The sequence below is a fragment of the Carassius carassius genome, chromosome 1 (assembly GCF_963082965.1).
Source record: "Carassius carassius chromosome 1, fCarCar2.1, whole genome shotgun sequence".
NCBI lineage: Eukaryota > Metazoa > Chordata > Actinopteri > Cypriniformes > Cyprinidae > Carassius > Carassius carassius.
The window spans coordinates 17,491,616-17,504,491 of NC_081755.1; the positions used below are offsets into that span (position 1 = coordinate 17,491,616).

The 12,876-nt window shown below is 42.4% G+C and overlaps 1 protein-coding gene across 4 annotated transcripts in view; it reads left to right on the top strand.

Annotated features, from left to right (window-relative positions):
• LOC132140567 (BAH and coiled-coil domain-containing protein 1) overlaps positions 1-12,876 on the top strand; it is an 81,767-nt gene that overhangs the window by 47,330 nt on the left and 21,561 nt on the right. For all 4 annotated transcript variants that reach the window (XM_059549387.1, XM_059549368.1, XM_059549378.1 and 1 more), the window contains 5 exons: positions 8,391-8,516; positions 8,724-10,865; positions 11,171-11,285; positions 11,375-11,580; positions 11,735-11,890. In XM_059549387.1, the coding sequence (XP_059405370.1) occupies positions 8,391-8,516; positions 8,724-10,865; positions 11,171-11,285; positions 11,375-11,580; positions 11,735-11,890 (2,745 nt within the window). The remainder of the gene's footprint in view (positions 1-8,390; positions 8,517-8,723; positions 10,866-11,170; positions 11,286-11,374; positions 11,581-11,734; positions 11,891-12,876) is intronic.

The window sequence follows — 12,876 nt, forward strand, 5'->3', positions numbered from 1 at the left end:
AAAATAAATAAAAAATAATCGTCATCTCAAACCTGTCCAGTTTTATTCCTTCTGTGAAAAAAAAAAAAAAAAAAAAAATATATATATATATATATATATATATACACATACATACATACATACATATATACATATATATATATATATATATATACAGTACAGATCAAAAGTTTGGACACACCTTCTCATTCAAAGAGTTCAACGGGGAATCAACGGGGAAATCGCGCGGCGGCGGGACATGCTTTTACATCAATGAACGGTGGTGTACAGATGTAACTGTGTTAAAGAAGACGTGCTGCTCAAATCTCGAAACGCTCTTCATTAACTGCAAGCCGTTCTATTCGCCGCGGGAGTTTCATTCGTTCATTCTGGTTAGTGTTTACATCCCTCCTCAAGCGCACGTGAGCTCAGCTTTACAGAAACTCGCTGAGCAGATCACAGACACAGAACAACAACACCCAGACTCTGTTTTAATCATTCTTGGGGACTTTAATAAAGCCAATCTCTCCCGTGAACTGCCAAAATACAGACAGCATGTTACCTGTCCCACCAGAGACAGTAATATATTGGATCACTGTTACACAACAATAAAGGATGCATTTCACTCTGTTCCACGAGCAGCTTTGGGACGTTCTGATCACCTTCTGGTTCATCTTATACCGACCTACAGGCAGAAACTAAAATCAGCTAAACCTGTATTAAGGACTGTAAAAAGATGGACTAATGAAGCAGAGCAGGATTTACAATCTTGTTTTGACCTCACTGATTGGAGTGTTTTTGAAGCTGCTGCCACCGATCTGGATGAACTCACAGAGACCGTAACATCATATATCAGTTTCTGTGAGGATATGTGTATTCCTACCAAGACTCAACTAAATTACAACAATGACAAACCGTGGTTCACTGCAAAACTCAGACAGCTCCGTCAGGCCAAAGAAGATGCTTACGTGAAGGGGGACAATGTCTTGTATAAACATGCTAAATACACACTGGAAAAGGAGATCAAAGTGGCAAAGAGGAATTATTCTGAAAAAATAAGGACTCAGTTCACTTTGAACGACTCCGCATCAGTGTGGAAAAGCCTAAAGAAGATCACCAATTACAAGACACCACCCCCCAGCACTGTGGAGAATCAACGACTGGCAGACGATCTGAACGAGTTTTACTGCAGGTTTGAAAGAACACCCATCACCTGCCCTGAACACCTCTCCACACAACCGTTCACACCAATAACAACTCCTGCAACCAACCCTGAATGCCTCTCCAAACAAACGTTCACACCATTCACAGCTCCTGCAACCCATCCTGATCACCTCTCCAATCAACCACTCTCACCATTCACACCTCCTGCAACCAACCCTGAATGCCTCTCCAAACAACTGTTCACACCACTCACAACTCCTGCAACCCACCCTGAACACCTCTCCAATCAAGCGCTCTCACCATTCACACCTCCTGCATCCCCCCTCTCCCCCACACCTGCAATACAGATCAGCGAGGATGCGGTGCGCCAGGTCTTCCGGAAGCAGAAAAAGAAAAAAGCACCAGGCCCAGATTGCGTTACACCAGCCTGTCTGAAATCCTGTGCTGACCAGCTGGCCCCCATCTTCACACAGATCTTCAACAGATCGCTGGAACTGTGCGAAGTCCCTTCATGCTTCAAACGCTCCACCATCATCCCTATCCCAAAGAAATCCAAAATTACAGGACTAAATGACTACAGGCCTGTGGCTCTAACGTCTGTAGTCATGAAGTCATTTGAAAAACTGGTGCTGGCCCACCTGAAAGACATCACTGGACACTTGCTAGATCCTCTTCAGTTTGCCTACAGAGCAAACAGGTCTGTGGACGATGCAGTAAACATCGGACTGCATTATGTTCTGCAACACCTAGACAGACCGGGGACCTATGTGAGGATCCTGTTTGTGGACTTCAGCTCTGCCTTCAACACGATCATCCCAAACCTCCTCCTGCCCAAACTAACTCAGCTCTCCGTGCCCACCTCCGTCTGTCAGTGGATCAACAGCTTCCTGACAGACAGGCAGCAGCTAGTGAGGCTGGGAAAATACACATCCAGCACCCGTACAATCTTTACCGGAGCTCCCCAGGGCTGTGTTCTCTCCCCACTGCTCTTCTCCCTGTACACTAATGACTGCACATCTAAGGACCCCTCTGTCAAGCTCCTGAAGTTTGCAGATGACACCACACTCATCGGCCTCATTCAGGACGGTGACGAGTCTGCTTACAGACAGGAGGTTAAAGAGCTGGCTGTCTGGTGCACTCTCAACAACCTGGAGCTTAACACGCTCAAAACAGTGGAGATGATCGTGGACTTCAGGAGAAACCCCCCTGCACTCCCCCCACTCACCATCATGAACAGCACTGTGACTGCAGTGGAGTCATTCAGGTTCCTGGGCACCACTATCTCTCAGGACCTGAAGTGGGACATTCACATTGACTCCATTGTGAAAAAGGCCCAGCAGAGGTTGTACTTCCTTCGCCAGCTGAGGAAGTTTAACCTGCCACAGGATCTGCTGAAACAGTTCTACTCCACCATCATCGAATCCATCCTCTGCACTTCAGTAACTGTCTGGTTCAGCTCAGCTTCTAAATCTGACCTCAGAAGACTACAGAGGGTAGTCCAGACTGCTGAGCGAATTATCGGTACAACCCTCCCATCTATTCAAGAACTGTACTTATCCAGAGTGAGCAAAAGGGCTGTTAAAATCACTCTGGACCCCTCACATCCAGCACACTCCCTCTTTGAACTGTTGCCATCTGGTCGACGCTACAGAGCACTGAGCACCAGAACGACCAGACACAGGAACAGTTTCTTCCCTCAGGCAATCCATCTTATGAACAGCTGATAATAACTGTGGGACACACTACACTATTTATATTTATATACACTACACTTTTTATCCAACACACATACTTAGCGTACACTTAAATCTTTTGCACATAATCTACATGTACATACATGGAACACAATACACTACTTATATTTATATTTATATACACATACGCTTATTTATCCAACACACATACTTATAACGTAGCGTACAGTTAAAACTTTTCCACATAATATACATGTACATACATAAATGCTCATTTTAATATACCTGCCATACATTGTCAATTTGTATATTGTCAATCCTTACCCACCTATTTGTATTTTTTTGTATTTTTTATTCCTTATTGTGTTTTTTGTTATTGTGTTATTGTTATGTTGCACTGCGGAGCTCTGTCACGAAAACAAATTCCTCGTATGTGTGAACATACCTGGCAATAAAGCTCATTCTGATTCTGATTCTGATTCATTATTTTCATGACTATGAAAATTGTAGAGTCACACAGAAGGCATCAAGGGCTATTTGACCAAGAAGGAGAGTGATGGGGTGCTGCGCCAGATGACCTGGCCTCCACAGTCACCGGACCTGAACCCAATCGAGATGGTTTAGGGGTGAGCTGGACCGCAGAGTGAAGGCAAAAGGGCCAACAAGTGCTAAGCATCTCTCGGGGAACTGTTGGAAGACCATTTCAGGTGACTACCTCTTGAAGCTCATCAAGAGAATGCCAAGAGTGTGCAAAGCAGTAATCAAAGCAAAAGGTGGCTACTTTGAAGAACCTAAAATGACATATTTTCAGTTGTTTCACACTTTTTTGTTATGTATATAATTCCACATGTGTTAATTCATAGTTTTGATGCCTTCAGTGTGAATCTACAATTTTCATAGTCATGAAAAAAAAAAAAATCTTTGAATGAGAAGGTGTGTCCAAACGTTTGGTCTGAACTGTATATATATATATATATATATATATACAACCCGAATTCCGGAAAAGTTGGGACGTTTTTTAAATTTTAATAAAATGAAAGCTAAAGGAATTTCAAATCACATGAGCCAATATTTTATTCACAATAGAACATAGATAACGTAGCAAATGTTTAAACTGAGAAATGTTACACTTTTATCCACTTAATTAGCTCATTTAAAATTTAATGCCTGCTACAGGTCTCAAAAAAGTTGGCACGGGGGCAACAAATGGCTAAAAAAGCAAGCAGTCTTGAAAAGATTCAGCTGGGAGAACATCTAGTGATTAATTAAGTTAATTGATATCAGGTCTGTTACATGATTAGCTATAAAAGCTTTGTCTTAGAGAAGCAGAGTCTCTCAGAAGTAAAGATGGGCAGAGGCTCTCCAATCTGTGAAAGAATGCGTAAAAAAATTGTGGAAAACTTTAAAAACAATGTTCCTCAACTTCAAATTGCAAAGGCTTTGCAAATCTCATCATCTACAGTGCATAACATCATCAAAAGATTCAGAGAAACTGGAGAAATCTCTGTGCGTAAGGGACAAGGCCGGAGACCTTTATTGGATGCCCGTGGTCTTCGGGCTCTCAGACGACACTGCATCACTCATCGGCATGATTGTGTCAATGACATTACTAAATGGGCCCAGGAATACTTTCAGAAACCACTGTCGGTAAACACAATCCGCCGTGCCATCAGCACATGCCAACTAAAGCTCTATCATGCAAAAAGGAAGCCATATGTGAACATGGTCCAGAAGCTCCGTCGTGTCCTGTGGGCCAAGGCTCATTTAAAATGGACTATTTCAAAGTGGAATAGTGTTTTATTGTCGACGAGTCCAAATTTGACATTCTTGTTGGAAATCACGGACGCCGTGTCCTCCGGGCTAAAGAGGAGGGAGACCTTCCAGCATGTTATCAGCGTTCAGTTCAAAAGCCAGCATCTCTGATGGTATGGGGGTGCATAAGTGCATACGGTATGGGCAGCTTGCATGTTTTGGAAGGCTCTGTGAATGCTGAAAGGTATATAAAGGTTTTAGAGCAACATATGCTTCCCTCCAAACAACGTCTATTTCAGGGAAGGCCTTGTTTATTTCAGCAGGACAATGCAAAACCACATACTGCAGCTATAACAACAGCATGGCTTCGTCGTAGAAGAGTCCGGGTGCTAACCTGGCCTGCCTGCAGTCCAGATCTTTCACCTATAGAGAACATTTGGCGCATCATTAAACGAAAAATACATCAAAGACGACCACGAACTCTTCAGCAGCTGGAAATATATATAAGGCAAGAATGGGACCAAATTCCAACAGCAAAACTCCAGCAACTCATAGCCTCAATGCCCAGACGTCTTCAAACTGTTTTGAAAAGAAAAGGAGATGCTACACCATGGTAAACATGCCCCGTCCCAACTATTTTGAGACCTGTAGCAGAAATCAAAATTGAAATGTGCTCATTTTGTGCATAAAATTGTAAACTTTCTCAGTTTAAACATTTGCTATGTTATCTATGTTCTATTGTGAATAAAATATTGGCTCATGTGATTTGAAAGTCTTTTAGTTTTCATTTTATTAAAATTTAAAAAATGTACCAACTTTTCCGGAATTCGGCTTGTATATATATATATATATATATATATATATATATATATATATATATATATATATATATATATATATATATATATATATATATATATATATATATATATACAGATAGATAGATAGATAGATAGATAATTTAATATGCTGTTTTTGCCCATACAATGGAATTCATTGTCCAAAAAAGTCTTCTATTGTATGACAAAAAAAAAAATATATATATATTCTAATTAGTTACTTGCTTACGACTTAGGAAGTTACTTTCCTAAGTTACTTGCAACTTAGGAAGTTGTTCCAAGTTTCCTTCTTCTGTCTGTTGCTGAATGTCAATGTCAATGTCAATGTCACCTTTATTTATATAGCGCTTTAAACAAAATACATTGCGTCAAAGCAACTGAACAACATTCATTAGGAAAACAGTGTCAATAATGCAAAAATGATAGTTAAAGGCAGTTCATCATTGGATTCAGTTATGTCATCTCTGTTCAGTTAAATAGTGTCTGTGCATTTATTTGCAATCAAGTCAACGATATCGCTGTAGATGAAGTGTCCCCAACTAAGCAAGCCAGAGGCGACAGCGGCAAGGAACCGAAACTCCATCGGTGACAGAATGGAGAAAAAAACCTTGGGAGAAACCAGGCTCAGTTGGGGGGCCAGTTCTCCTCTGACCAGACGAAACCAGTAGTTCAATTCCAGGCTGCAGCAAAGTCAGATTGTGCAGAAGAATCATCTGTTTCCTGTGGTCTTGTCCTGGTGCTCCTCTGAGACAAGGTCTTTACAGGGGATCTGTATCTGGGGCTCTAGTTGTCCTGGTCTCCGCTGTCTATCAGGGATGTAGAGGTCCTTTCTAGGTGCTGATCCAGCATCTGATCTGGATACGTACTGGATCCGGGTGACTGCAGTGACCCTCTGATCTGGACACAGACTGGATCTGGTGGCCACGGTGACCTCGGAACAAGAGAGAAACAGACAAATATTAGCGTAGATGCCATTCTTCTAATGATGTAGCAAGTACATAGGTTGTTATGGGAAGTGTTTCCGGTTCCGGTTTACCTAATTAATGCAGCCTAAAAATCCTTTAACGAATTTGGATAATAAAAGCATATTAGTATGTTATGTGTATGCCAGGTTAAAGAGATGGGTCTTTAATCTAGATTTAAACTGCAAGAGTGTGTCTGCCTCCCGAACAATGTTAGGTAGGTTATTCCAGAGTTTGGGTGCCAAATAGGAAAAGGATCTGCCGCCTGCAGTTGATTTTGATATTCTAGGTATTATCAAATTGCCTGAGTTTTGAGAACGTAGCGGACGTAGAGGATTATAATGTAAAAGGAGCTCATTCAAATACTGAGGTGCTAAACCATTCAGGGCTTTATAAGTAATAAGCAATATTTTAAAATCTATGCGATGCTTGATAGGGAGCCAGTGCAGTGTTGACAGGACCGGGCTAATATGGTCATACTTCCTGGTTCTAGTAAGAACTCTTGCTGCTGCATTTTGGACTAGCTGTAGTTTGTTTACTAAGCGTGCAGAACAACCACCCAATAAAGCATTACAATAATCTAACCTTGAGGTCATAAATGCATGGATTAACATTTCTGCATTTGACATTGAGAGCATAGGCCGTAATTTAGATATATTTTTGAGATGGAAAAATGCAGTTTTACAAATGCTAAAAATAATTCTTTTGAATGCAAAAGAACATATTGGTAACCAAAGAGTTGCCTGTCCCCACTGAATTCAATAGAATGGAAATGTATAATGGAAGTCAATGGGAACCAGATACTTTTTTCCAAATATATTTGTGGTCAGCAGAAGAAGGAAATTCATGCAACTTTGGAACAACTTTAGATGAGTGAAAGATGACAGAATTTAAATTTCTATTTTATTTTTTGGGTGAAATATCCCTTTACTCTAGGCAGATTCGCTGTCTTTTTTAAGCTGAGCAGTTTGGAGATTACTATTGATACTATTGGTTTTTTTTTTTCAGGTTAATTTATAGAAGTTAAAAGATTTGGTTATCCTTTCCGGTGTTAAAGTAAAATGAATTGTTAATAATAAGAAGAAGAAAAAGAAGAAAAAATCAATCAATCCAATAAACAAACAATCAAACAAATGGACAATCTGGCTCTAATAATTATTACTTCACCCTATTTCTGCTTATAAACATACTATCTAAGTTGCAGCAGGTGAACTGCTTTTGGTAGATCAGGAAATATTTTATTTTCCTCAGGAATGTAATGTACTCTGAAAAACATTCATAAATATCACTCTTGTGTAAGTATTTTAAATGTCACAGTCTATCAGAGCACTATAATTGTCCCAGGAGGTTATGAAGTTAACATTAATCACATGTTTAAAGGTTAAGGTCTTCTCCTTTTCTAAGCTTCAAAGGCTTGTGCTTGAAAGGTGCTTGGTTTTCTTGTAAATTCTTTCCCAATGGCTTTGTTGTGTTAGTCGAGACAGCTGAAATAAAGTTGATCCTTGGCCTTTTTCTCAAACCACCACATGTTCTGCTGTGAGGACTCTTTGCTTATTGTTTTACTGTGTTATCTCTTACCTCAGCACTGGGAACTTTCTGAAATTAGCACGGTGAGCAGAGGAGACCAAATTCATCCAATACTTGAATCCCTAGGACTGAACTTGTCTTCTTGTTTGCATTGCAAACCCAAAGAGGAATAGCAAATATGACATCCAAAGCCTGTGGTTATTGGTGAATATGGAACACCAGCTGAATTTGAGCAGGGGGATTAGATCTGGACCAAAATGCTTACGGCCAAAAGAAATGTGGCTCAGTGATTATTGTCTTGTTATCAGAGCTTTTCTTGCCTTATTGTGCTCTCTCCTTCTTCTCACACTCTTTTACTTCTTCTTTTGCTGCAGTATTTTATGTAATGTCATTTTATATTTGCTTATTTTATTTTATATTTGCTTATTTTATATTTAATTAATACTATGACATTTTTTCATTTTTTTTCACAGCAGTCCCAGGGTATCCTCGCTTCTCAGGGAGTCTAGCCCACACCTTTCTTCCCATAAGCCATTTGGATCACCATGCCAACAGTGGGGTCCTCTATGGACAGCATCGTTTTTATGATACACAAAAAGGTGGGCAAAATTATAATTCTTGAGTTGACATTTCTGCTTATTTCATAAACCATTATAATGAGTAAGTTGCATGTTTTATATGCAACTCTACTTATCTGTTGTATTCTCCAAATATGATCTGGTATAGTTCCATAAATTTACTATCAAGAAAAGCCCAAGTTGGTGCAAGTTAAAATGATTAACAGCCCTATCTGATCTACTTTACAGAGAACTTCTATTTAAGAAGCCTCCCGTCCCAGCCCCCACTCATCTCAGCCAACCACAACATCCAGCCGATGTCAAGGACAGGATCGGGACAACCCCAGGGTTCATGCAGCAGGGACAGAGATGCAGGAAATGGGATGAACCTACAAAAGGGTCTTAAAGAGCCTAGCTTAGAGAGAGGTGTGGTTCCAGCTGCAAAAGATAAAGACAGGCCTAGTAATAAACATGATTCTAAAGACCGCCATCATCAACAACTACCCCATCATCACTCCCATCAACCCCAGCTCCACCCACAACATCCAGCCACTATGGAAGAGATGAACGGCAGGGGACACAAAGCCACTCTGCCTATGGAGTATAAGGAACATCCACAGAGCATGGGAAAGCCCCTTAGTGCCTGTCTGCTGAATGGAAAGATGCTAAATGGGGACAATGGAACAGGGGCAAAAGGCTCCATGACTGCTTGCGGTGGGGATGGGGTGGGTAGAGGTAATGCAGGGTCCAATAATGTCCAAAACAGACACGTTGGTGGTGGCACTAACGGGCGCTGTGGTAAAGAGGTGATAAGTGGGGAGATGCGGATCAGTGAACAGCCTCCTACGGACTGTCTGGAGCGAGGTCAGGCATTGCAGCATTCTTTGCCCTACTCAGTGCCTCCTCCACTGCCCATTGCTGCTGGAGGGGGGCATCCAAGTGGCTTCCACTGTCTGCAGCTCCATCCTGGCCACCCCCATCACCCACACCAAAATCGCCACTCACACCATCACCCTGACTTTTTTTGCCCTCCACCGCCAGCCCCAATGGGAAATTCTTCCTTACATGATAAAGGAATCAATAGTGGTAGCTGCAGAGACCCCAGATTGACTGGAGCCACATTTATTCCATCTGTTAGCCACCTTGGGGATAAAACCGGAGGCCCCTTCCAGATGGGCAACTCTGAGTGCCAGGGGGTTGGAGGCGGAGGGAACAGTGTCAAAGACAAGGCCATGGAAAAGACTGGCAATGGGGGGCATCATGGTGACTGGCCCAGGAAACAACAGCATCAAACTCCGACGCAGCAGCAGCATCCCTACAGAAAAGCTGAAAAAGCTCCTGACTGGATACACAACCACAACCATCACCATCACCTACAGCAACAACAGCAACAACAGCAGCAGCAAAGCCATTCCCAGCAGCACCAGACTGTGCGCTCCCGCAGTGCTGACTGCATCAACAGCATGGAAACAGACATGTTCAGATCTACACTGACTCAAGAAACAAAGACTGTTCATCCTCTACCCAACCAAACCAACACCGATTCCCAGCCCTACAGAGACTGCTCACACTCCGGGCCTCCAACCATTCCCTCACCTCTTGCTGGAAAGGCCATGGCCCAGAACACAAGTGGAGGAGGACATGGTAGCTGCTCTATGCAGCGAGATGGACAGAAGGTTGCCCGCATTCGCCACCAACAGCACAGTAGGGCTGGCCCTGATACCCCTGGCACAGACATGGCCCAGGCAAATGGGAACCAGGTGATGAAGCGGAAGATTGAAATGTCTTACAGTTACAACAACAATGTGCAGCATCATCCACATCAGCAGACATCAGTGCCACCTTGGACCATGCAACCTCATCACGTCCACTCTGAAGAGAACCAGCACAAAGCTTACATGGAACCTAATAGTGGAACTGCCAACAATAGACCGCCCACACAACAGCAGCACCAGACGGCAGGAATGGGTCCTCCTCCTCCCCTTCATCCAGCTCCTCCTCAAACCCAGCAGGAGGTCACAAGCTCACAGGGAGAGAACAGTGCCATGAAGAATCTTCTGAAGTACAGCAACCAGCAGCCTCTCCTCCTGTCCCAAAAAAGCCCATTTGGAGGGCTTGGGAACCTCAAAACAGCAGCTAATGGCACCAGCTGCTCTATACAGGGAGGCAAGCAGACCCTACCCTCCAGGAAAGGCCAAAGCCATGAAAGTGAGCGAGCTGATTATGGTGGACGTGGCCGAGAGATAGGAGATGCCCCAAATGTAGAGGGGGAGGTACGACAGCCTCCGGTAGGAATTGCAGTTGCTGTGGCAAGACAGAGAGAACCTCCATGCCAAGCATCAGGCAGCCATCTCAGCAGCCGACAGGGGCGGGTGCACTCCACCATGAAAGGTAAGCTTGACCTTTAATCTGTCAGGGCCTTCCTAAACAAACAATGGGCAGGGACGCAGAGCAGTTTGTTTATTCGTGACCTCTGGAAGACTTCACTGATGAAAAATAAATGGCAGAACTTGCCAAAACCCAAAGTGGAAACAGCTTTTCCTCTTAAAGCTGAAAATGCTAGTGCAGAGGGAAAAAGAGCACAAGCCACTTTAGAGAAAGGCTGCTCAACAGCTGTTTGAATGCTGAGTGCCAAAGACAGTGACAGTTGCAGATGAGAGAACATCACTGATGTAAATTTGTAAACCATTTTGTAGGCACTCCACGCTCTATATATCCATCAGATTCAACTGGAGAAGAGGAGAGGAAAAGAATGAGCGTAGAACACATTGGGCACCGGTGCCTAGAGAGAGAAAGAGACGTGTATATCAGGTGAATGATCCACCCCTCACACACTTCTTTTCTCTTGTCACACATGCTCAAGTCCTGACCTTTCACCTGTCTCTGATCTAAATTTGCAGGGATAACAAGGAAAGGATGGAATTTGCACACATTCATCCCTCAAACAGTTGCCATGGTGACCTCACCTCTCACATCATGGTGCCAGGTGGCACTTCCATGCAGTCGAGCCAATTAGGAGACCCAGCTGCACATACACACTCTGCTCACCACCACTGGATGCAACGTACAGGAAGTCCCTCCCTATGGATGACAGGTCACTCCTACGGTCAGTAATGTTGAGTATAGAATGAGTCTTCAGTATTTTTCTTGTTCCTTTTTGGTCATTGTGAGGTTCATACGTTCATTTCAGTTTTTACTAATAAATTTGTTTTAAAAAGTTACAATTTCTTGTACCCTTAAAGTTGTCTTTTGTTTTGTAGGTATTGGCCACACAGCTCTGCATCAGAATCTCCCTCCTGGGTTTTCTACAGCCATGCCTGCCCCTCTTCAGCCAGTTTTACCCCTGCCCCAGGACCCCTCCACCCAACTGGTGGTGCTGCCCAGTGAGCCTGCCACACACCCAGCTACTCAGCTTGGTATGCCATGGTGTTTTCTGCCTAGTATTCTCATTTCCTCTAATATGCTCAATTTATTTGCCCTGCTGAGCCTGACCCATTTGTCAGATTTAGCATTCATTATTTTTGTGAGGCACACAGCAGCTCTCATGGGTTTCTAACTGAAGATTTTACTGTCAGGTTGCTGAGCCTGAAAAATTATGCTCTATAACAGTGATTCCACTCAAGTTTCAAGGATATAAGTTCACTTTAAACCAAGTCCACACTACATGACTCAAATTTCTAACCGATGCTCTTATAGTGTGATCTAGGGGTGTCCCAGACTAAGGATTTTCAAAGTCGAATCGGAATTTTCGAATTTTGCCGATATTCGACTGATAGTCAAATCATATGTTTGGGGGCGGGGCAAAATACATTAACAAGAGTCAAGTCAGACATTCGACTAACATAATTACTGATGTCAACACACAGGGAAAATGTGTAATGAACACCTTGCAGATATAAACCGGGTAAATAATGTTTTATGTTTTGATTAACAGATAGCTAACACTTAACGTCGGCGAACAACTGACAATTAACAATTTTATTTTTATTTATTTTTTTACTATAGTGCTCTCATTATAACGTTAGCATAAAATGTTAGCAGTAAATGTTCTGCATTTTTGTTTTGAGTTGCGCGCTGAAGATGACCATTAGAGTGACGCATTTGATAGCAAGTTTTTAATCAATGGGATTCAGCTCATAATTTCATATAGAATTTGTTATTTATACAACATAACGTTAATATTAAGACTTAAAGGCTATTTTCAAAAAGGCCCCGAATGCACATGAACATATCTGCAGGGCTCTGAATGTGTACTCCTTTTGTGGACGTGTTCTTTACAAAACAATGTGCAGAAAAAGCAGCTAAACTCTAAAAATTTATAGCGTTTTAGTATAATGGTCTTCTCATTATAATAGTATGTATTTAACAGTCCCATCAGGCTCCTCGAATCAAAGCATCGATT